The 24,762-nt window shown below is 51.0% G+C and overlaps 1 protein-coding gene across 3 annotated transcripts in view; it reads left to right on the forward strand.

The window, feature by feature from the left end:
* LOC117894830 (mucin-5AC) overlaps positions 1-24,762 on the forward strand; it is a 36,672-nt gene that overhangs the window by 7,903 nt on the left and 4,007 nt on the right. The window contains exons 1-7 of one of the 3 annotated variants that reach the window (XM_034802098.1): positions 1,425-1,450; positions 1,826-2,026; positions 17,629-17,758; positions 19,990-20,104; positions 20,842-21,002; positions 21,062-21,201; positions 21,314-23,348. In XM_034802098.1, coding sequence (XP_034657989.1) covers positions 1,928-2,026; positions 17,629-17,758; positions 19,990-20,104; positions 20,842-21,002; positions 21,062-21,201; positions 21,314-23,329 — 2,661 coding nt within the window. In that variant the 5' untranslated portion in view covers positions 1,425-1,450; positions 1,826-1,927 and the 3' untranslated portion in view covers positions 23,330-23,348. Of the gene's footprint in view, positions 1-1,424; positions 1,451-1,825; positions 2,027-17,628; positions 17,759-19,989; positions 20,105-20,841; positions 21,003-21,061; positions 21,202-21,313; positions 24,758-24,762 lie in introns of those variants that run through there. The other 2 variants (XM_034802081.1, XM_034802089.1) reach the window with 2 other exon arrangements.

Here is a 24,762-nt window from a genome sequence, read left to right on the forward strand (position 1 = left end):
AAGAGAGCGAGCGGAACGTGGAACGTTTTAACGGAATTGATCTCTCTCTCGATCTCTCTCTGTGGACTGTGTGTGGACTGTGGACGCCAAGAACAGCAGCACGTGAAATATTGTTGTTGTGTAGGTCATGGCTGCGCTTTGACAGAGTTTGCGCGCACAGTGGGAATAATTGTGATTTGAATTGATGATATTTGTACGTAATATTTTAATATCATTTCCATGAATAAATGAATAAAGAAATGTTTCACTGTGGACTCGTCTCTCGTTTTGTTTAGTGTTCTCTGTCGCTGTCTTTTAGTCTTCAGCGCTACTTACCGGATAAAGGACGTGTGTCCACGGGGGGCCTAACTGAGGAGGAGCTTTCCATTTGGACGTGCTACGTGCGCCATTAAGTCGTTCGTCGAAGTATCGCTAATGGAGGATTGGCTCCCACTGCCGCTGCTGCTGCTGCCGCTGCTGCATCGGAACCATTAGGAAAGGTATTAAAGAGGCTTAAGAGACGAGGCAAGCACAAAGGCAGTAGGAGCAGAAGGACATCGTGCTGTCTTCCGTGCCACGACAGGGTAAGTAAACAACAGGCGGAAGCATGCAGAAAACGACTCTGGAATACCCTAGCCTCCATTTGCATGTCGTTCGATGAGGCAGGATATGGCCCCCCTGCATGCGATCCATCGGATTGAAGTGTATTGAAGGGGGAGCGGAGGGTGCGGCAGCACAAGTGTAATCCGTAAACTACGAAACGACATGGACAGGGGACAAGCATGGGAGGAAGGATGATGGAAATGGATGGGGAATGGCGGAAATGGGCTTGGCCAGGGATTATGCCACTGAAACTTATAGAAGTGAAATCGAGCGCGTGAAGCGTAAGTGGCGGCCATTGTCCACCTCGAACACATTTCTAATTATAGTGAGAGAGGGAGAGAGCGAGCGAGTGGCAGTGGGTGTGGAAGCGGTGCGACAAGGTCAGACACAGAACAGAGAAGGAGGCAGAGGAGGAGAAGGAGGAAAGAACTAACCGAAAATGTCCAAACAAATCAGGCAAACAAAAAAAGGAATGCCATGCTGCACAATGAAAGCATTACGACTGGAGAATGCTTGCTCCATGGTCGGGGGGGAAGTACGAATTTTGGGCCAAGTGTCCTTGAGCATGTTTTTTTTTGGCAAATGCCCGAACGAGGAGGAGGAGGAGGAGGAGGAAGCAAAGCTTAACATATACTTCAGGCTTGAAGCGAGCCACTGTCACGGCACGTACATTTTATAAACTCCACACACAGCCACACTCTCGCTCTCTCTCTCGCTCTCTCTCTCTGTCTCGCTCTTCGCCGCCCAAAGCTCCTGCGCCATTTCGCCGCACTTCGCCTTGGTTCGCCGCCAGGCGAGTCAACGGACATTGAAAAGCAGCCGCCTCGCCGTCGAGGCGTCAGAACAATTCGTGCCGCGTGCGCGTTCGGTTCGTTTTTCGTGCTCTCCTTGCCTCCAACCTTGCTGCTCCTTGCCTGCTCTTGGGTCCTCGCTCTCTGGGCTGGTGTTGCCGTCGCTGTTTCCCTGTCCGTGCCTGCTGTGTGTGCGTCCGATTCCGATTCCGCTTGCGAGTGAAAGTAAACAAGCCGCAGAGGCGCCGGAACATGTCCTTCCTTCCTCCTGCCTCCTGCCTCCTGCCTCCTTCCACCGAGCCACACCAGCCCCAGTGGGCTGCAGAGCGACAGGCAAAAACTCTAAAAATAAATAACACACAAGATAAAATAACAAATAAAATAGGAATCTATTTTTTACGTGTTTTTCGTGGCGTTGCGTTAATGAAGAATTGCCTTTTGTTTTTTTATAGTGACAAATTAAAGAGCACTCGGTAAGAGTTGGGAAACATTCGAGGAGCAATCCACAAGTAAACACTCGACAGAGCGAAGAGGTCCTCCAAGCGCCGACTAGAATGTCGAGACGGCCGCAACAGTTTGGCCCCCGCTGCTGGGTGATGCCGCTCCTGGGATTATACCTACTCAGCCACGGCCTCCGTTGCGATGCTCGGGCGGTAAGTGTTGGATCTACAAATTTTCTTTATATTTATTTCTATATTGATGGCTATTGAAACCGATCGAGCCGCACTTGAGCTTGGTAATAAAATATAATAATAGCAGAGTTGCAAATGGAAATTGAAGAGAATCAAACACAGATAATTATTGCTCTGGTGAGGATGGTTTCAGCTCAGTTCCAACTTTCAGCAATTGTAGTAGATAAATGCCACTGATGGTAGATGCAAATTGGCAGCTAGAGAGTGGAGGCAAGCACTGCAACTGTCACTGGCCACTGTCTGGCCATCGGTGTGGAAGTCTATCCCATTGCAAGGGAACATTCCACTCCCATCTTTCGCTTTCAAATTAACCTCTCGCTTAATTTGAAGATTAAATTGCGGTTGCTTAGCAGGCAAATGGAAGAAGCGAAAAAGGCAAATGGCAAATGGCAAACGATAAATAGAGACCGGGCAGAGGGACCAAGTGCTGGAACTTAGTAGGGCACAGGAATACTCCTTGTGTCCGACCTGACCAACGATTGGCCCCCAAAATGTATATGCGCAAAAGTTGTTGTGTCCGAGAGGAGGAGAGTATATCAAAAATGTTGAAACTCTTTGCTTTCGGTTGGCAAGCAAAAGTTTATTTTATTTCGCTTGTGCTCTGCTTTGGTTCCAAAACGGCGACGTCATCGCTGTCCCATTTCCCTCTTGTTTTGGTCTTTATCCTTTCGCTGTACCCCAGTCCCAGTCCCAGTCCCAGTCCCAGTCCGAGTCCGAGTCCTATTCTCATTCCGTATCATCTTTCCGTTTGAGTTCAGTCGCTCTCTCCGGCTTGCCAATTCCATTTTTCTTTGCTGCGTTGTTGTGGCTCTGTGGCTGTTGCTGTTGCCGTTGCCCACCTCCTCCCCCCCACTCCCCCCCGTAAGCGCTGCGAAATGAATAATTTCAGAGAATTTACTACACAATTTTATTCATATAAATCACAAATTAAATAAGTTTTTACGAGGTTGTTCAGCGGTTGCAGGGCCCACTACAGAACTTGTTTGTGTTCTCATTCTCGACGTTTGTTTGTTTGTTTTTTTGCCACCCCACTCCCGTCCCCGGTCTGTTTAGCAACTTGGGTGCTGGTTTCGGCATTTGGTCTGGATGGATGGAGCCCCGGCTAGGGGCTACACTTGCTTGAGGGTTTCGCTTTTATGGCTGTGTAATTTTTTTGTTGGCCTCTTTTATTTATGCTTATTATCGTGATTGCCATTGCCCCGTAGACCGAGTAACGGCAATAATAACTGCCACCGCACTGGGGAGGGGGGGAAAGTTACTCCGCCGATACCCACAATGGATGGATTCTTGCACACCGAGTTCGAGTTCGAGTCCGAGTTGGAGTTGGAGTTCGAGTTGGAGTCCGTTTTTTGTTTTGTTTTGTTTCGGCCGCAGGTGGGATTACAATGATTACGGTTCGCTCCACCCCGAGCAAGCGAATTTATGCGGAAAGCAATCTGCGATTGTCCAACTGCCTGAGCCTTTCCAAGAACCATTTACAGCCAACGCGAGTGTGGCTTTTCGCAGAGCCACCAAAATGCTTGCTACAAAAATATGCAACAAATAAATGATAAATGCCATAAAGCATATAATATGATAATTATTTATGCACAAAAAATGAAGCAAGAAAGTTGATTTACAATTTGTAGCCACCGACTGCACTTTTATTTCACTTTCTGTGGCTGTTATTTTTCCAATAAAAAGTAAATGGGAATCGCACGAAAAGAGAGAGCAAGAGAGAGGGGGAGATTGAGAGAGGAGAGCTCTGTGGCATCCTCGTTTGGATTTGGGATTTATTTGGGATTTGGCGGCAGGCCATGCTGCTGCGAGTGCGAGTGCGAGAGCTTATCCTCTCCTCTCTCTCAATCATTTATCACTTCTTTTTCCACTTTGCTGTTGCTTGGGTTTTGTATTATTCTTTTCGTGTTTTTCATTTCTTGCTCTGCTTTGGGGTTTAGTCTAGTCCTGGGCGCCCCTTCATTTGCATACGTGGAGGCTTGAGGCGGCTTGGGGGCTTCCATGCAGATGCATTAATAATGTAACATTAACAGGGGACACACAGAGGGGCAGACGGGCAGACGGGCAGATGGGCAGATGGGTTCCTGGTGAGAGGAAGATAAACAATGCGGAACGAACGCCTTAGCCCCGACTCAAATGGGGATGACAAGAGATGAGCCGAGGCTCTCGGCAAATTGTCCCCGCCATTGCCCCCCCTCCATCCGCATCCATTGCCTGTCCATTCAATGATGTTCCATGCGTCGCCATTCCCACTCCACTCCACTCCACTCCACTCCATTCCATTCCCATTCCGTGCCGCGCGACTCTCTTATTGAAGGCATTCACGTGCGAGACGTGAAAGCCATTTACGATGCGGCCGCCGCCGCCGCCCCCGCAACAATGAGCAATTAATCATGCCACAGCCAGGGATTGTGCGCCACAGTCCATGGGCAACTCCGCCTCCGCCTCCTGTTTCAGATTCACTTTCAGTCAGCCGCAGACCCAGACCCAGACCCAGGCCCTGCCCTTCAAGGACGAATCTGTGGAGCACACACAAAAAAAGGAAGTGAAAATACATCCACGACCTTGAGCTGCATTCACCACTCCCCCTCCCTGACTATTTCCCACATCAAACTCATAATTTATGGATGGCAATCAAAATGAGCTGCCCGCTCCGTCTGCGGATGTGAAATTCGGTGTTCGGTTTTCGGTTTTCGGTTTGCTCTGGCCCAAAAATGTTGCGCACTCGGCCACATAATTATCGGTTTGATTTATGGCAGCATTTTCGCAGCCAATTACTTCGCACTTCGCAGGCAAAAGGCGGGCACGGCAAAGTGTGTGTGCGGCGGACACATAACGGACACATAACGGACACATCACGGAATGTGGGTCAGGGCACGAACGAGGGAATTCACCTTCTCCTTTGCATGGCTGACCTATGACTGGCACCCTGGCTGTTGCTCAACTGTCCCGCAACTGGCTCTATAATTACCAACTTTGAAACGAACTGGAGCGGAGGTGGCCGATTGCGATCTTTATGAGGTGAGCCAACGAGCAGCCCAGTCCAACTACAAGCCATCAGAAAAACCCTGCCTGCCGGCCAGGCCTTGAAGTCAATCAAACAGTCGCCCCCTGACAAGGCTTGGGGATTGGGAATTGGGTTTGTATCCGACTCAGCAGGGGGGGGAGGGAGTTGCTGTCAGTCTTCCACTCAGGTGACACAATTGTTGGTCCACACAGAGATTAGCAGCAGCAAAAACGAACGACGGACAGAGGGATCCAAACATATTTATCTGCATATCTGTCCGGGTTGGAGGTTGTCCAGCTCCATGGTCCAGATCGTAAATTAAAGTGCAAAGGTGGGTGACTCCTCTCTCTCTCGTTCTCCCCTTTAACTCTCTTTCTGTTTACTCCTTCCACCGCTCTGGAGACGTGTTAATTTTGTGTTTAATTTATGAAATTAGCCTCGTGTCCTGTGTCTTTTCGAAAGTTTTCGGCACGAATTCCACCAGCACACGTCCTGCGGCTGTCCTCCTGCGCTTCCTCCTCCTCCTCCTCCTCGACTGCCAACTTCCGGATAATTGCGTTATCTTCGCTTTAAATTAACCCGAGCACTGCAGCAGCAGGCCATTCCATTGGAGAGTTGAAAACTGTTTGCAGTCAGCTTCGCTTCAGCGGTTGGGCAGGTGATTGCTGGCTGCCAGCTACAACACACACCCAACACCCACACACACACAAAGAGCAGACAAAGTTTACCCGTGAGATGTTGTTGTTGCTGTTCGTCTTTCCACATAGTTGTAGTGCTGACGCATCGTTTGGGGCAATCAGCGTTAATCGGAATTCGATTCCTTAAGGACCTCTTAGTTAAGTTTTACTTTCAGCGCCTGCAACATGTTCGCTTAATTTATAAGCAGAGTTTCTAGCTGTGTGGATCGTAAGAGCGCGCAACAGTCCGCTCTCAGTGGGCGCTAACAGTGAGCGCTAACAGTGATCTATAAACGTGGGCTGTTCGCATAGAGCGCTAACAGCGATCTGTAAACACAAGCTAAGAGCGGCAACAGTTCATTGCTTGCATTTTCTGTTAAATACTTTGCAAAGAACCAACATAGACCCCAACACATATCCATGCTGCGAATTATAATCTTTATAAATGATGACTGGGTATCCTCAGGCGCCTGATCCATGCTCAATTTCCGTACGGTAGAGATAATTTCCCCATATAATTGGCTATTCAAATTTGTATGAAGTTCATACTCAATTTACTTTCATGTCTTATGTACATTGCACCCACTATGCTGCACCCTCCTGCTGCTGCTGCTGCATTCCATAACGACTGCCCTGCCACGACACGACACGACCCCCAGCCAAAGAGCAGATAACCGGATTAGGACGGCAAACCACAGCAGCAACTCCATCGGCTGGCAGTGCGGGCGGAGAGGGCCCTTGGGCACGGCACTGTTTGTGCTCGGCTGCGGTCACCTGTGCAATTCCCCGACTGTTGACAAACGTAATTAAGAAATTGTTAGGCCAGGTGAGCCAGGCAGGCAGGCAAGAAGGAGAGAGGGAGAGAAGTCTGCCAGGGTGCAGGGTGCGGGGTGCCAAGTTACGCAAATGTTTGCCATTCGCAATGGATATCTGTACACACACACACACACACACACACACACTACGTAAGCGTGCGTGTGCTTTTGCTTGTGGATAAACAATATTTGTGCTTGGGTAGCCAATGTCCGTGTTGGCAGAGATTGCTTGGAAGAAGCTGTACAGTGTACATTAACCGTAATTCAATGAAGAAGTAAAAGGGGTGCAGCCGCACAACACAAGTTTACGCTTGCCTCTCTGGCGTCTCTTTTTGTTGAACGTTCTCTTAAGACGAACCGCTCAGCAAAGCTCGGAGATCAGGCGCTCTCTCTTTTTGTGGATTGTGGATAGTGGATTGTGGATGTTAGGGTTCTCATTAGTGGTCTGCTCTAGCAACTACCAACGATCGGCTGGTCTGCCCTGCTCTTTGTATCCATTCCGTTTACTGAAGGGAATGGAATTCCTTTGCACAACATTCTCTGGGTGGATTGTGGGGGGGACAGAGTGCTATTGAGTTGAAAATGTGCAAGTAATGAAGCAATTGGCACGTGGACGGACGGTTCTGCTATGCCCTTCTGCGCCATCAGTGGTGGTGCCCCCCTCTTTTTTGTGTCCCCATTGTCTTTTGTTCGGCTCTCGCGTGGTAATCAACTCGATTGCCACCACGCCCCTCCATCACCAACGACCTTAGCACTTGCAAGACCCCACAGCACACCACGCCCCACCCCTTCTCTTTTGCCCTTTGCTTTGACCTCATTTGGCATGGGGTGCGGCAGGGGGGCTGCCTACTGAGGTTTGTCCTTCGTTGCTTTTCCTGAATGCGGGCAAACGCAGTCGCAGTCGCAGTCGCAGTCGCAATGGATTCTTTGTGTCCGCTGTCGTTTCATCATCATCCTGCTTACCTCCCCAGTCCCAGCCCCAGCCCCCCTTCCCTATCCCTAAGCTCTAAAGGACAAAGAGAGAGAGAGAGAGAGAGTCCCGCTTTCCCCCCTGGCCTCCACCCCTTTGTGTATCCTTGTGCTCCTTTTGTTTGGGGGCGCTGCACGCCTCGTTATGCACAAACAAAGCGTTTTCGCTTCCATTTAGCAGCAAATTAGAAGCTGCCGCTTTGAGGTCTCCTGAAAAGGTGGCAGCAGGCAGCCGGCAGCCGGCAGCCGGCAGCTTAGGCAGCTAAGGTGGGGCCACGGCACACATGGCCTGGCCATTGCACGGAGAATGCAGAAAAACTGAAAGCAAAAAAAAAAGAAAACAGAAGACAAAAAAAACATGCAAAAAAGAGATTACATTACGAATTAATTAACAGTAAATAAAAGTGCTCGCTGTCACAGCAGCTCTCACGCAACGCACATGTGAGTGCCGTTAATCACTAAAATGCAGGGACAGAGAGGGAGAGAGAGAGCGCGAAAGGGAAGGGAAGGAGCGGAAACCGTTAAAGAGAGCCCGCAGCAGCGGCAGCATTTGAGGCTGATTAATTTCGGAACATTTCGGAATGTTTCCAGCAAACTTTTGACCAGGTCAAATAATGCTTTATGGCATCACTCAACGCTCGATGATACTCTGCGGGCTGCACTGAGCGAAAAGTGGCAGCAACTGTGCGGAAAAGTTACGCCAGAAACAAATTAAGAATCGATATTTGAGGACTATTTATTGAGGATTACTTATTAAATATGTTGTGGATTATCGACACACTCGTACGCGCAGCCTTACAAGGCAGTTTCGAAGGATTTTCAAGACTTTTGCGGGTGTTTTACTCTCCCGCTGAGTGCTGCCATAACCATAATGGCACTTGACAAGGATGATAATGAGAACGATAACGATAATGATGATGATGAGGCTAAGCCTGAGAGCATCTACCATCGCCCAGCCCCATCTGATTCTGTTGCTAAAACATTATCGTTCACTTGGGCATCATTGATAACAAATGTGGGACCATTAATCGAGGCATTTTTGCTTAGCGCTGCTGCTGCTGCTGCTGCTGCTAAGAGAGTCTGATTAAGAGAGAGGAGAGGCCCAGATACACACATACACAACCACACACACCGCGCCTGAAGAGGGTTTAATGTGTGTGTTAAACTTTTTGATGCCTTCAGGCCTTGTTGAATAATTGAACAATAAAGAACGAAACGGCATTAAGTAATTTGTGTCGGTTAAGTCATAAAACTCACACACTCACAGCGCCATAAAGTGCACACTAATGCATGTATACATACATGTACATATGTAGATGTAGATGTAGATGTAGATGTACATGTATATGTATCTGCATAAATTGTTAATTCTGTGCGCAAGTTTAATGAGTCGTTGGCATGAAAATTTCAAGTTTATTGCTGGAAAGCCGCCCAATAAATTTGCTGGCTTCCGTGCCTGCGCCTCTGCATCGAACTTGGGAAGGAGTTCGGGGGAAGTTTTTCTACGTTTTCGCCATGTTTTATCCAGCCACAACACACACAACCCACACCACTGGATGAGCCATTGATTCATGTTAATTAAATGTGACAAAAGTTGAGAAAGTTTTACTGGCTTTTTGCCTCTGGCTGTGGCGCTGTGGCGCTGTGGCTCTCCTCTGCTCTGCTCTGCTCTTTCCTTTTGTATCCTCCGTTGCACACAATTTTCATTTGGCTATGTTGCGGTTACTTTATTGCCACTTTCCTTTCACCCTGCTGCTGCTCCACCCTCCACCCTCGTCCACTATAATGTGCGACATTTTCGATTGCGATCATCAGGCCAAAATGTTGCATAGCAAAAGTTTTTTTCGCTTTTAATTAGAAATCGAATCGAATCCGCAAGCTGTCAAAGTTTTATCTATGCCCTGATATCAGTAGGTTCAGGGCGGGGAGGGGTTCGGGATGACTTGGTGCACCGCCAGTGAATCCATATTGAGCTCAGAGCCTCAATCTCTCCAGGATTTCGACTTTCGACTTGGGCTGCTCCTGTTCCCACTAGGGAAAAGTTTATGCAACGTTTTGGCCAACGGCAACGTAATCTCAATCGGATGGGAACGAACGGAACGAAGGGAGTGAGTCAGTGGGAGTCCGAAACGGAAATGGAAACGGAAGGAGAACAAAAATAAGAACTCCTCTTCCGGTGCTGGGTATTAGCAACATTTTCTTTGCTGCCAACTTAACTCTGTTGGCCATCAAGTTTCCATCGCAAACCTCATCGAAATCGATATCCACGCTCTCTCTCTCTGCTGTTTGTGTGCTTTACCAACACTGGTCAATGGAAGTCCGACTGCCCAGACTTCAAATCCGCTCTGATTTAAACGTCTTGCTCTCCACCTTGCCATCTTTCGCTGTCCAGTAGAATTTCGCTGGAAGTTTCCATCTCCTTTGTGCTGCACAATCTGCATGTCGCTCTTTGTCATTTCCCTGAGATTCCCTCCAGTCTTGCAGATTTCATTTTCGCTAATCAATTTGCATACCGCCACACCACCACTGGAACGACTCTTGCTCTGGACTAACTGCGGACAGTCATCCAACTCCCCTCCCATTTATGTACATATATTGCCCGCCGCGAGGCTGCATCCACCAGCGGAAACTTGCGGCTTAGTTGTCCGTTAAGATTCGTCCGCTGTCTGCTCTCCGCTGTCTGCTGTTCCAATTTCAATTATAAACTTTAAATAATTCAGCCTCAGCTGCCAGCTCGACTGTTCTCAGCCCCATCCGCGCCTTGCAATATTTAACTTCTCTTAAGCCCCGCCACATAAAAACAAAAACCGAAAGCTCTAACGGGACTCCGTTGCTGCCAGACGCCTTCGCCAGAGGTTGATAAAATACTCACAAAAGTCAGACGAACATTCATCAGTTTGTTTATTATTTACTTAATTATTAATATTTTATTATGATACTTATTATTCTCAGTGCACTTCGATCTGTCTGTTACTTGGTTCATTGTTTGTCTCGTCTCTTTTGCATTTGGTCGACTTACAGTTATTCTTGTCTATTCCGCTGTCTATTCCATTGCGGTTAAATCGTGTAAGAGAGAGTGAGACAGAAGGTGCGAAGTAATAAGAGCGCACGTCAAGCGCTTTCGTTCCTCTGCTTTGGTGAGCGTGGGCGCCAAGAGAGTGATAGTGGAAGAGCAGAGTTGAGAGAGCGTTCCAGGTGCCCACGCCACCGCACCGTGGAATAGTTCGATAATTGCGTGGCTCAGAATGTTGATGTCTGGCAATGAAATAAAAACCAATCTCTGACCAGCTACATTTTTACACTTTTTTGTTAATTTAATTAAAATATAAGAAACCCAAAAATAAGTACAATTAACTCTGCAGCAGAACTCTCTGTTCTACTGCTACTATTATTACTACTGCTACTACTGTTGCTGCTCTCTTGGCTGACGGTGAGCCGATGGATCGCGCCGCTTGTGCTTCGCCAAGTGCTTCTTCATGGCCTCGTACTCTGTGGCCCTGTCCTCCGCATAGCGCTTGTAGTTTTCCAATGTCTGCATGGCATCCTGGTAGCGCTCGTTCAAGGAATCCATTTTCTGCTGATGCTCGTGCTGCACGGCGCTCAACTTCTTCTGCCAGTGCTTCTTCAGCTGCTTGACCTCCCCCTTTTGCGCCTCCCACTGGGCCAGCACTTTCTTCATAGACTGCCGCTCGGAGTCGAGGTTCGTGCGCTCTTCGTCAAAGCCGCGCTTCAGTTCGTCAATGCATTGCTCTCTATCGCGGCACTTGCTCACCAATGCGTTCAGTTCGGAGTTCTTCGCCATCACAACTTTTGCCATCTTTCCGCGCTCCTCCACAATGGTGTGCTTCAGCTGCTGTATTTCGTGCAGTCGCTTCTCCAGCTCCCCGCACACCCCCTCGTAGCTACTCTCCCCACGCTGATGCTCCTCCGCTGCCTGCTGCAGCTGTTCAATTTCGTGCAGTCGCTTCTCCAGCTCTGCGCACACCTGCTGGTAGCTGCTCTTCAGACGCTTGTACTTCTCCTCTGCCTGCTGCAGCTGCGCGTGGAACATGATCGACTGCGCCGCCAGGCGCTCGCCGGATTTCTGCTGCTGCTCCAGCGGCTCGTTACACTGCTGTCCAGACTGAGTTGGACGCTCGGAGGCCTTGATGTACGCCTTGAGTGCCTCGGCCTTGCCCCTGAGCTGCGCGGCTAGATCCTCCTGCTGCTCGGAAGCGTTGTCCGAGAGCTTGGCCTGCTGCGCCTTCAGCTTGGTTTCCTTGAGGGCCTTCGCCTGCCGCTTGCTGAGCTTCTGCAGCTTGCGAATCTCCTCCAGCTGCTCCACACACTTGCTGCAGGTGAGGTTCGAGATCTCCTCCGCCATCTTGGCCTGCAGCGACTGCAGCTCCAGCTCCAGGCTGTGCCTCTCCCCCCGCAGCCGTTCGATCAGCTGCTCGGAGTTCTGCTCCACCAAGCGCAGGCTGCCCTTCAGTGCGGCGCACTCCTCGCGCCGCTGCCCGAGCTCGTAGCTGAGGATGTCCTTGTCGTGGATGGTGTCCGCCTGCAGCTTGGACAGGCGCTCCACCTCCGCGTGGGCCTGGTCCAGCAGCTGCTGAATGCGTTGCAGCTCCAGCCGCAGAGCGTCCGAGGAGTCCCGCTTCGTGGCCAGGCGCCAGTTCTCCTGCTTCAGCTGCCCCAGCTCCGCCTTGAGCTGCTCCCGGTCCGACTTCACTTGACCCAGCTCCAGCTGCACTCGCTTCTGGCTCTTCTCGCTCTTCTGGCGCTGCTCCTTCAGGGCGTTCCGTTCGTCCACCAGCGGCTGGATCTGCTCCTCCAGCGTCGCATAGTCGCTGGCCTTCTGGGCCAGCTCCCGCTGCACATTCGCCAGCCGCTGCTCCAGCCGCGCCTTGTCCGCGCTCAGAGCGGCCAGCTGGCCCAGCTCCTTGTTGCGCTGTGCCAGCAGCTGCCCAAAGTCCTCCGTCTTGCCTTGCCCCTGGGCGGGCTGCTCCTGGGACCGCTGCATCGCCAGACCAATGCGGTCGCGCCGGCTGAGGGGCCCGCCCAGCAGCTGCTGGTTCTGGCTCTGCCGCAGCAGATCGTCGATCGAGGCGAGCTCCAGCTGCGCGCCCTCGAAGTGATTCGCCAGCATGTCGTTGGTGTGCTCCATGGCCAGGATCTTGCTCTGCAGCTGCCGCACGTTCTGCAGCTGGCGCTCGTTCTCCTGCTGCACCTCCTCGCAGCGACTCTGCGCCGAGTCGAGGCAGCCCTTCAGCTCCAGTATGCGCGCATCGCGCTTCAGCAGCGTGGCCTCGAAGTCCGACTCCAAGGCATTGTAGCGCTTCGTCAGCTGCGCGAGCTCCGGCTGCTGCTCGTCCTCCAGCCGCTGCTCCCGGCTGCGGTCCTTCTGCTGGAGCTGCGAGTGCTGCAGCTCCTGGAACGTCTGCTGCAGCTGCTCCTCCAAGCGACCCAAACGCTGCTTCCCCGCGTCCAGCCGCTTCAGCGCCTCTGCCGTCTGCTGGGGCAGACTCCCCTCCGAGCTGGTTGTCGAGCAGCTGCTGCTGGTCCCCCCAGCATCAGCATCAGCATCAGCATCATCATCATCATCATCATCATCATCGGCATCATCAACGTCATCCTCCTTCGAGTCGTAGAAATCGCTCTTCAGCAACCCAGCAGCGCCCACCAGCCACTCCTCCTCGGGCTGCACCTGCTCCTGCATCTCAGCCTCCAGCTGCAACTGCCCCTTGCGCGGCGAAATCATTTTTGTTTTAGTTTTTGCTACGAAAGTTTTCAGTGTTTTCAGCTACAAATTGTTCAAATTTATTTGCTTAAAATTTTTGTTTTGTTCCCGTTTCTGTTCCAGACTCGTGAGCAGTCGGAGTTGTTCTGAGAGTTGTGCGGGACTGTCTGACGAATCTGACGAATCGCTCGACGAAAGCGATTGCACAGTGAACTCGATCTGGATCTCGATCCCTGCCTGCTGCCTGCTGCCTGCTGCCAGCTCAGGGAAAGATGGAATTCTCTCTGGCTACTCAGTCCACGTCCATGCCCCAAAGTCAAGCTCCAACTCCATCTATTCCCTGCAGAACTTTGGTTGAATGAAGCTCCCAGCTGCCGCCACTGATTGTCCTTACGTTTAGTATTCATTCAACATCTTGGCAACGGCTCCAAGAGCCCAAGCACCAGCCCCAGCCCCAGCCCCAGCCCTTGCCTCTGCCTTCCTCGTGTCGCTCTTAATGGCCGTAGCTGGGGCTCACGCGAATCACTTAATCTGGTTGCAAGAAGTAAAAGCTCTGGTGGCAAGTAGCTGCACCTGCAGCAGCCCTCCGCCTCATGCGAATGCTGGCTTCTGTGTGTGCGGCAAGACTTGACTTGAGGGCTCGAAAGTAGCGCAAGGATTAGGCGACGCACAACAAATTGCAAATGGTTATCCTTGGGGTGGCGCTGGCTCTGGCTCTGCCTCTGGCTGTGGCTCTCCCCCGTCCTGCGCCTCGATTGACTTCCAGCTTGCAATTTCTTTCGCTGCTGTGCCTCCACCGTGTCACGCGCACATCGCTGGGCTGACTGACTGCCTGAGTGACAAACTTGCTGGCTCTTGTCGGGCGGCTGTCTTCGGCTTTAATAAATGTTGCCCCGCATGTAAGCGAGCGCGACAGTTGACAGCTGCAGCTGCCGTGGCCCTGACACTGTACCCCCCAGCCCAAGCCCCAGCCCCAGCCCCAACCCTCTGGCTCTGGCTCGTGTCTTGTCGCTGTCCCAAGCTGCTTCTTGCCGGCAGCCACACAGTCTGCTACAATTGCAATGTTCCACTGTGGCGGAGGAGGAGCAGGAGCCAGCCCCAAGGACATTGCATTGTGGCACGGGTCACGCTCCCATTTCACTTCATTTCTGTGTTATTTATAAGCAGCAGCAGCAGCAGCAGCAGCAGCAAACGCTCGACATTTATCAAGAATGCTCGATGCTGAGAGCCGCGACAAATTGAGCAGCTGAAGGGGGGGAACGGCGAGCTGCAGGAGAGAGTTATGCCGAGTGCTGCTGCTGCTGCTGCTGCTGCCCTTTTGCTCCCCCTCCGCTGGCATCGCTCATACGCAGCGTGGCCTCTTGTGATTGCCTCAACCCGCGCCCCAGCTGCCTCATCAGCATAATGGAGTGTGAACCACGCGAAACACAAGTCCCCCGGCAGAGAGTGCAGAGAGGAATCAAATGCGAACGGAATCGCATTGCTAATTCATAATTCCAGCCCAGCTGCTCCGCGCCACAACTCTGGCTGAAGAGTGACACAAGAGAAGGCTGCCCCCGCACGCTGCTTGTAAAATATTTTCATGTATCAAAGGGATTGCTAATGCACAGCACTCCCCGCCCGCTGCTTATTTGATTTTTAAACGCCGCTGAGACGCGGCATTAGCATACATCTGCATGAGGCGGGAGGTCCCTGCTCCTGCTCCTGCTCCTGCTCCCTGCTCCTGTGAGCATCATATTTCAGTGTCTCATGATTCAGGCAGCACAGGTGGAGCTGTCTGTGCCAGCTGGCGGCACGCTTTGTTGCGGCATTCGGCTGCCACTTGCGGCCCAAGCCAACTGACTTCATGTCCCATCCGAGCCCACACAGATCCGAGCAGGATTTTCGGGACATGAAGCCGCTCCCCCCCTCACTCCTTGTCCCATTTAATGCTCACAAAGTGCAAATACTTCAATTGTGCAGAGCAGAAACAGCAACACAAACAGCAGCCAGCGGAGTGCTGCTTTTGTTTCACTTGCAGTCGCCTCCTCCCGCTCAGGGATGTCTTCATCATAATTACAAACAAAGAAGCACAAGGGAGCGGGCAGGAGGCAGCACTTAAAGTAGGTCCAGGGCCAGGGCCAGCAGGCAGGCGGCAGGAGGCAGGAGCCAGAGCAAGGCAACTGTTTGCACATCAGGCTGCCGAGTGTCCAAAAAGCACGACACAAACACAACAAGCAGGAAAAAGAAAGGAAAGAATGTATAAAACAGACAAATGGAGGAGGAAAGAAAGAGGCAAAGTCAACAGACGGCGGGAACAGAGCCAACTGGCAGGCTGCCACCCACTGCTGCTGCTGCTGCCTGTTCCTGCTGCTGCACCTAAAATAATCCATGTTTAAATATACATTTTATAGCTTCAAATCTCGGCACACGTTCCCCCATCCATGCCTCAAATTTGGCAATTTGTTGACTCAATTTTGAAATTTTTATAACAATTCCTGCAGCAGTCGTCGCTCCAGGTCCAAGTCTCTTTGCCACTGCCCGAACTTTAATAGTTTTTAGCTTCCAATTTCACGCACAATGAAACGCATTTTCCATTTTCCATTTTCCATTCTGCATTTTCAATTATTTGCGCTGAATTATCTGCTGCACCTTTTTGTCGGGTGTCTCGTAATGGAATTGAATTGAATTGTGAATTCAACGATGTTCGCCGCATAATTGATAAGCTGATAAGCAGACAGGAAGCAAAGGGGAGAGGGGGTAAAGGGAAGGCATTTTCCATTGCAAGTAAACAATTTGTGGGGCAGTTCCCTCTCTCTCCCCGAGCTATGCCTCAGCATGTCAAATGAGCAGCCATCAATTACACGCACAGTTACATCTACATTACATCTACATTACATCTACATTATGTAGAGTTACATGGCCCCCAAAGCGCTGATTGATGTGCATACAAAATCAAAATTAATCGACTGACAAGTGACTTATCCAGGGGCCCACGCCCACTGCACCGCCCACTTTTTGCTTGTGTTTTGTTTTCCGTATTAAAAAATCTCTTCTCTCAGGCCCCTGGCTGATGGCATTTTTTGTGCGCCTCAATTAAGAGATGAAAGTGCGTCCCTCTGCCCCCTGCAAAGGAGCGGCAACAAAAAAGTTTCCATTTTCTTTTGTTATTTTTGTGTTGCTTAAATTTTGCAATTAAATGTTAATAAGGTTAATGAAATGCCAGCACAGAGCACTCACTGCGGGGCTTGGGGCGGGGGCGTTGGCGGGGGTGGGGGCGAGGAGTGTGGCAGAATAAATACACAAAAAGTGAAGCAACGGAAAATGATTGCCATAATTTATGGCCAGAGCTCCGGTGCCCCATGCCGCGCTTCCCTTTCACTGGCTGCCGCCCCCCTGCTTGAGGAATTTGCACTCGGACTTGATGCCGCAAGAAAATGAAGTACATGGAAAAGAGCGAAAGGGAGAGCCAGGGAATTGGCTGCTTAAAGCCAGATTTAATGGCAGCCAATCCAAGAACTAGAAACCATCTTCCGATGGCAGAAACTCCGACGGGGGCAGAGCTTCGAGGGGTGCAGGATCCAGCCTAACTCTCATTGAAATTTCGTTGGCTTTCCGCTTGATGGGCAACCCAGTGCCACATTTGTTTTGCAGCATAAATATGTGTGTACACACTCGCATGTATCTGTGTATGTATTGTGTATGTATGATGTAGTTATGCATGTATGAGCCATGTGCCTGTGCCTGTGCCGCTGCCTGTGCCGCTGCCTCTGCTCCTAATTAGTTAATGTAGAAGCGGCAGTCGGTGCCTTGTCACTCCATTCCCAAAGAGCAGCCAGCAGCAAGGAGCAGCTAGGCTCTGTGGCATGAATGAGTGCTCCCCACCCCACCCCACCCACCGCCCTGCTGTGCTTCAGTCTCAGGCACGCGGCTGTGCTACAAAGAACATTTTTTGAATCTCTCTCTTGAGGCTGAGGGAATGTTGCTCCTTCTCCTGCTCCTGCTCCTCGCTGTTGCTGTTGCTGTTGTTGTTGTCGCCTGCTTTGTGGCATCTGTTACCGTATGCTGCCCCACCCCACCCCCTGCGCCCCCTGCTGCCTGCTGCTCTAATGAAATATATGGGGGACAGGCTTCAAAGCAGATTTTACATCCTCCCCAACGACCGCTGCCTGTGTGTGTGTGTGTGTGTGTCCCTGTGTCCCTGTGTGTGTTTTGTTGTGTGTATTTTTAATGTCGTAGAATCCCCAACCCCAAACCCCAAACCCAAAGAGCTCTCCACATCCACGTGAGGCATTAAAAATGTAAACGCTCCACGAACGGTCGGGGGCCTCGAGGCCTTGGTGCATAACGTATACGCAGCGTGTTCACTCTCCCCCTCCACTCTCCCCTCTCTCTTGCAGGTGAACGTGAGCAACACTTGGACCATGCCGCAGGAGGGCCTGAACGTCTTCTATCGCTTCTTCCGCGATCGCATCTCCTGGTTCGAGGCGGATGCCGTCTGCCAGTTCCATCACGCCAATCTGGTGACAGGTAAGCGACAGGAGGGATGGCTTGCCGGGGCCAGCAGCTAATGAAAGCCAAACACAGGCTGGAATGCTGCTGCAGAAGAGTTCCCCAGCGCCAGCAGAAATGTGGAATGCAAATAAGCTTCGGTGACAGCAGCGGGGGCGGGCGCAAAGCAGGTGCTAAGGCATGGAAGCAGAGGGACGTGCTGCACATTATTACAAATGTCCGGCAGCTGTTGTGACAGCGAGCACACAACGAAGGACGAAGGCAGCCAGAAGGCAGCTAGAAGGCAGCTGTGGAGACGCTCTGGGTGACAAACGAAGGCCAAAAGGGGGCTGCTGGGACTAGGTGCTGGCTGCTGGCTGCTGGCTGCCGGCTGCCATTGTGGCCCCCAAATGAATGAAATGACAGCAAAGTGACGCAGCCACAGTCGAGGAGAGTCGAGTCTTTTATGTTGCACCCCAAACCCCCCCAGCCACAGCCCTTTCTGGCCATCTCATTTACCGCATTGCTTTCGGTTTGCATTTGCCATGTAAATACCGGCATGAAGCTCGATCCCCTGCCCTGCCCCTGCCCATCCGCATAACACAATAAATCCCACTGACAAATGCTGTCGCTGCAGTGCCAGGGGGTGGTGCAGTGGGTAGCCGGCAGGGGGGAGCGCAGATTGGGGTCAGATGAAGATAGCCAAAGCGAGCGCAGCAGCTCGGTGCAGCAGCTCGAATGGCTCATCGACCGCTTGGATAATGCCACAAAATGTTGCCGAGCAAAATTGCTTGGACACAGCACTCGGGAGGGGGGGACATCTGCTGATCAGCTGCAAAGGGCCCTGCGCACAGTGGGCCAAACAGCCAGTTCTTTGCGCAAACAAAATTGTCTTGAAATTTCGTTTGCCGTAATTAAAACCAAACAGAAAAATGTTGAAAAAAAAAGCCGCTTGATTGGCGGTTTTTGCCCACTGTGCCTGCGCCCCGTCCTCGATGTCGCTGCTGCCGTTTGTGATAGGGTCAAAAGTTCAGGGATCATTGGACGGACATTCCAGGGGTTTTCCCTCATTGTTTTTGGCAAGCGAATTGGTCAAAGCGGAGACTGGAGACTGGAGCTGGTCCAGGGCCTAGTCCATAATTGTTGGCAGCCCAAAGCCTGACATGCGGGGGGGTGGGGAGGGGGGGAAACAATCGACAAACAGAAACAGAAACGAAAACGTAAAACAAACGACAGGCAACAAACAAACAACAAATGGAAACAAAAATAAAACGAGAAGGGACGTGTGAGACGCTTATTACGCGTCACAACTTTTATACCCGGCACTCAGTACTACATCTGCACCTTAGCGGTTATTTGTCAAATTTTACACTTTTCCTTCATCTGTCATCTACATCAGCAGCACTACTCACGCCAACACGCTCCTTTAGCTCGCCACCCTCCGCTAGACCCACACTCTGCAGACTCTCAAGGATCAATATTTTTAAGACAAAAATACTGAACCTTGAAGTAGTCACCTTTTTGACTTAAAAATATTGATGCTTGAGAGCCTTGAAGCCTTGAAGTAGGCTTCAACATTTTTCAAATAATTTCTTCATTCTGGCTAGAATAATGATCCAATCGGATCCCAATTCGGCGATCTGAAAGATATGGTCCTTCCCTACGGAATTGCGTTTTTAGTTTTCTTTTATTTTTAAAATGGTAGCTTTGGGAGGCTCTAGCTCTTATAGTCTCTGAGAACGAGCCGACAAACAAGACGGGCAGACGGACGGACAGACGGACGGACAGACGGACGGACGGACAGACAGACATGGCTCAATCGACTCGGCTATTGATGCTGATCAAGAATAGATATACTCTGTGGGGTCGGAAACGTTTCCTTCTGTGCGTTACATACAACCGTTATCCGCACAAATACAATATACCCTCTTTACTCTTCGAGTACGGGGTATAGAAACAAAAATAAAATATAAAATAATTCCCAACGAGCGTTTTGTTAACAATTTGTGACTGTCACTGGGAGTTGCCCCTTCCCCTCCTCATGCTCCTCCTCTCTCCTGGCAACAAAAATCAACCCAAATAAAAGCCAACAACACTCAACAGACGCAAGCGAATTTAAATAGAAATTGTTGTCTTGTGTGGAACAAATAAAAACCATTTGGGTTCGCCCCGTTTCCATTTCAACTATTCATGCTCCCCCCTTCCCTTACCACTCACACTCTCTCTCTCTCTCTCTCTTTGTGTTATTCCATGTGCGCCGCTGCCAACAGTCGACAACAGTTTTCAATTCGATGCAACGCGCGACCTGCTCAGGGAATTGGACGTGAACGACATCGTTTGGATTGGTCTCATGCGACCGCAGAACTCGGATCGTTTTATGTGGTCGTAAGTAGTACCCCAACACAGCATCTACATACATCCACACCTAAGCAACACACCGAAAAACAGCAAAAACAGCTACCTAAAACGGGAATTGTGTCACAACAAGCAACAAAAAAAGGGTTCGACATGTGCACGGCGGGTGAGAGCAGCCCATAACGCACGTGTGGACTCTGTTTGTTTCGAGCTTCGTTTCATAATGCCGTTAAAGTTGTGCGCAAAGTTAAAGTGAAACTCCAATGAAGAGTACGCAGTGAAGTAATGCTAAGAAATGTAATACGTGAGCGGTAGAATATATGCAGCCGCTTAGATCGCGCGATTGAACGTAATTAATGCGCTTAGAAATGGTGTGCCAAGCGTGAGTACCGGCATGTAAATATGTAAGTTGTAACTGCACGACAGCTGCTCGAGTGGATCGTGTGGATCGTGAGAGCGAAGCAGCGCAAGCAGCGCAAAAGTAAGAGCGAGCAGCGTAAGCAGCGCAGGCAGCGCAAGCAGCGCGAGCAGCGCGAAAGTAAGAGCGAGCAGCGCAAGCAGCGAAGAAGCGCGAGAGTTGGAGCGATCTAACAGTGCGCTGTTAGCAAGAACGTTAGCTGGCTGTTGGCCATGGAGGGCTAACAGTGCCAAAGAAATATGTATGTACATAGCTAATGGAAAATACCACAAATGAAATGAGAAATAACCCAATTTGCGATTTCCGATTACCGATTTGTAATTGCTTTTCTTTTCTTGTGTGTTAACAGAAATTCGCGTCCCCTCGTGGCCGACACGGGCTACTGGGCGGAGTCGCTGCCACTGATGGATGCCCCGCTCTGCGCCGTGATTGATCCCATACGCGACTACCGCTGGCATGCGCTGCGCTGCGGTGGACCCGAGACGGCCTCCTTTCTGTGCGAGATGCCAGGTAAGAGAGAGAGAGAGAGAGCGCGCTGAGAGGTACAATTGTTTGTTGGCTTTGATTAGTTCCCAGCTGGGCGGATGCCTGCATACTGAAGGACATGCCCAACCTGACCATGCAGTACATGGCGGACACGGCCAGCATCGAGCTCATCCGCAACTGCCAGGAGGAGGGCCTCCTGCGGCACACCTGCAAGGGCAAGGAGGTGAGTGGCGGTTCTCCCCTTCTCCTTTCTCCGTTCCCACTTTCAGCGCTTTGGTCACCGAAGCCATGGAAACGCTCTTCTCGTGCTGATGTCTTATCTGATTTCTTGGCAGGATCGGGATCGGGCGGTGCGCAAGTTGATCTGTCCCAAGGAGCGGCTGGAGGCGCAGCGGATCAACGACATCACCAACTCGCACTTCAAGTCGCTGCAGATCATCAACAACATTCCCACGGACAACAACGAGGACAACGACATCGATCTGCTGCCCAACTACAACGGGAGGCGGGGCATGGCCATCAACATTGAGGTGGCGCCCCCGCTGGTGCCCCTCGTGCCCCTGGTGCCCACTCTGGCCCCGTTCCCGCTGAACGAGCGCTTCGGCCTGGCCGAGTTCATGCAGGCCGATGCCCCGGGCTCGGTGTCGCTCTCCGGGCTCTATCGCATTCCAGACGAGATACCCAAGCCGGTGAAGAAATCCGCCAAGAAGGCCAACACCCCGGACTTTGTTGTGAAGGTAAATCAGCAGCAGGAGCAGCAGCAGGAGCAGGAGCGGCAGCAGCCAGCGAAGCCAACGACCAGCAAGCGGCTGATGGAGGAGATGATGATGGGGGACCAGCCGGCGCTGAGTGATGAGCAGCTGCCACCGAGCCTGGCCGAGGCGAAGGATGACAGCCACAGCGATGCCTCCAATGAGATATTCGAGCCCTTGCCGCACAAGAAGAAGATCCTGCCACAGGATCTGCGCACCATGCCACCCATTGTTGAAGTGACAGCGGCAAAGACATCAACAACAACAACAACAACAACCACTGAAATGCCAACAACAACTACAACAACTACAACCAAAGTGCCAACAATTTCAACAACAACCGCAGCAGCAGCAACAGCAGCAACGACAATGGACCACAGCCCGATGTCACCTGTGCCCCAGAGCAACAACCTGGGCCATCCCATGCATCCTGTGCAGCAGCAACAGCACCAGCAGACACCTCACAGCGCAGACGATGGCTCCACACTGCAGCAGCAGCAGCAGCAGCAGCAGCAGCAGCAGCAGCAGACGATGCAGACGATGCATGCCACGCATGTGAAGGAGTCCGCGGACAACTCACACTTCATACCACCCATGCTGCTGGTGAAGTCGCATTATGTGCCGCCAGCCAGACATGCCAGCCAGGAGCATGTCGATCACGGCGACCATAAGCTAGCACATGCCACCAGCACCACAGCAGCAAGAGCAACAGCAACAGCAACAGCAACAGAAACAGGGACATCCACAACAGCAGAGCCGAGAACAAAGGCCGCCATAAAGGAGGAGCAGGAGCAAACGTCAACAATCATGTCATTAACGGGTCTGACAGCAGACACAGACACAGGTACAACAGTGGCTTCAACAACAACAACAGCAACAACAACTAAAGTGGCAGCAACAATGCCAGCAGGTACAACGGAAAGTGTGGAGGTGACGACAGCAGCCAAGCTGGGGGCAGGCGCGAAAGTGGCTAAAGGCAGCGACACCAGCAAACAGGAACAGGCAGCCACAGCGACAGCAACAACAACAACTGCAACTACAACTACAACAACAACTACAACAACAAAAGCCGCGACAACAGCAACTACAACTGGTGCAGCAGAAATTGGAAACACTTTAAGGGGAACCGCAGCAAATGCAACAACTGCTGGCACAACAACAACGGGTACACCAACAACCAGCAAGGCGGAAACACCAGTGGAAGTTACACCAACAACAACACCGAAGGAAGTTACACCAACAACAGCAAAGACAACACCAAAAGCCACAGCAGCAACTACAACTGAAGCAGCAACAACTACACCAACAACTACACCGACAACATCTACATCTACACCAACAACTACAGCCAGCAGCCAGACATTAAAGCCAAACGCAGTTGCTGCAAAGGAAGCTACTGAAATGTCAGCCGGAAAGCATGCTGAAAAGAATGTAGAGGACGGGGCAGAGGCTGGTGTGCAGGCAGAGGCGGAGGCAGAGGCAGCCACAACAAGACACAACTTCCTGGAGGAGGAAACCGAGGCGCCATTCAAGCCCAATCGACGACGCTCACTGACAAAGCCGGAAACTGTTAGCTATTTCAAGAAGATCCTGGGATAGAGCAGTGACAGCGAGCGAGCGAGTGAGTGAGGGAGGGAGGGATGGGGAGGGGAGAGGCAAACGGCAGAAGCAACAGCATCCACACAGCAGCAGCAGCAGCAGCAGCAGCACTCCCCAGTAACCGTAATCGTAGCCTCAACAGCGACTGTTAACACACATTTCCGGCACACACAGACAAATAAATGAATCCCCAAGCAGCATTGATACCGTTAGCAAAGTTACCCCCCCCTCACCACCGCCTCCCTTTACCCCCAAGAAACCGAAAAACTTTTACACGTAATTGGTCTTCAAAATCATAGAAAGCGATGAAGCAAAAGAAGCAAGAGGAAAAGCAAAAGCAAGAGGAAAGTGAGTGCGAGAGAGCTAGAGCTTGAGCTCGGTGTGCCAGTAAATTGAATCAGTTGTCCCCCTGCCCACCCTCCTTCGAAGCAATTGCATTCCAAGCCATTTGCCCCTGCCCCTGCCCTTGCCCCTGACTCACCGCATTCACATCCACATCCACATCCACATCATCATCATCTATATCCACATTCTGGCCAAAAGTTTGTCTGTGGCAAGCCCACGCCAGCAGCAGCGCCAGCAGCCACCCACTTCTGCTCTGTCTTAGCCAGAAAATGCCGGAAATCCAAGCTGTTAGTCAACGCCAAGCGGAAACGCAAAGCAGCCAAAAAGAAAACTCAACTTCAGCTTCAGCTCGGTTCGGTTCGGTTCGGTTCGAGTTGGCAGCACAAAATATGTCAATTTTTCACCCGGAAGGAGCACCATGAGCGGGGAGGGAGTGCAAAGGGTTTGGACAGTGGATTTAAGCAAAAGAAATAAAAGCAAGAAATGGAAGCCACAGGATAAGGTTGAGGCTGAGGCTGAGGCTGCAGCGGCTGCAAGCGATGCAACGGGGCCAGCGGGCTGGAAAGAGACGGAGATAGTGTGTGTGCATAGCAGAGGCCAAATCTAGAGTACGATAAATACGAAAACAAAATATGAAAAGCAAAAGCAGAAGCATCAATTTGTGTGTGTTGTTTACCAACAGTGCGACGAGTATTCATATAAGGATTCTGTTTTTGTGTGGATTTCGGTGTACTTTGTGCGACGAGCGGGGAGAGGTGCCAGCAGTCAGGGGGGGCAGAGAGACAGAGCAGAGAGGAGCACTCTGAAGCAATTACTGAGACACATTTTTTCACATTTCCCACTGGCTTTCACTCGCTCATCCACACGCTCTCCACTTCCAGTGCGCTCTTGTGCAAACGAGTCCAAACATTTTCTATGAAATTCCACTTCTCTTTTTGCTTTCCAATGCCAAAGCAAAGTACACCAGAATCCCAAAACGGAAGCCAATAAGCCAATTACATATTTAACTATAAATTATAAAAGATACGACATAGAACACATTTTTTTTGTGCGTGCAAATAGTCAAATACAATTTGAGGACGAGAACG

The sequence above is a fragment of the Drosophila subobscura genome, chromosome A (genome assembly GCF_008121235.1).
Source record: "Drosophila subobscura isolate 14011-0131.10 chromosome A, UCBerk_Dsub_1.0, whole genome shotgun sequence".
NCBI classification, from domain to species: domain Eukaryota; kingdom Metazoa; phylum Arthropoda; class Insecta; order Diptera; family Drosophilidae; genus Drosophila; species Drosophila subobscura.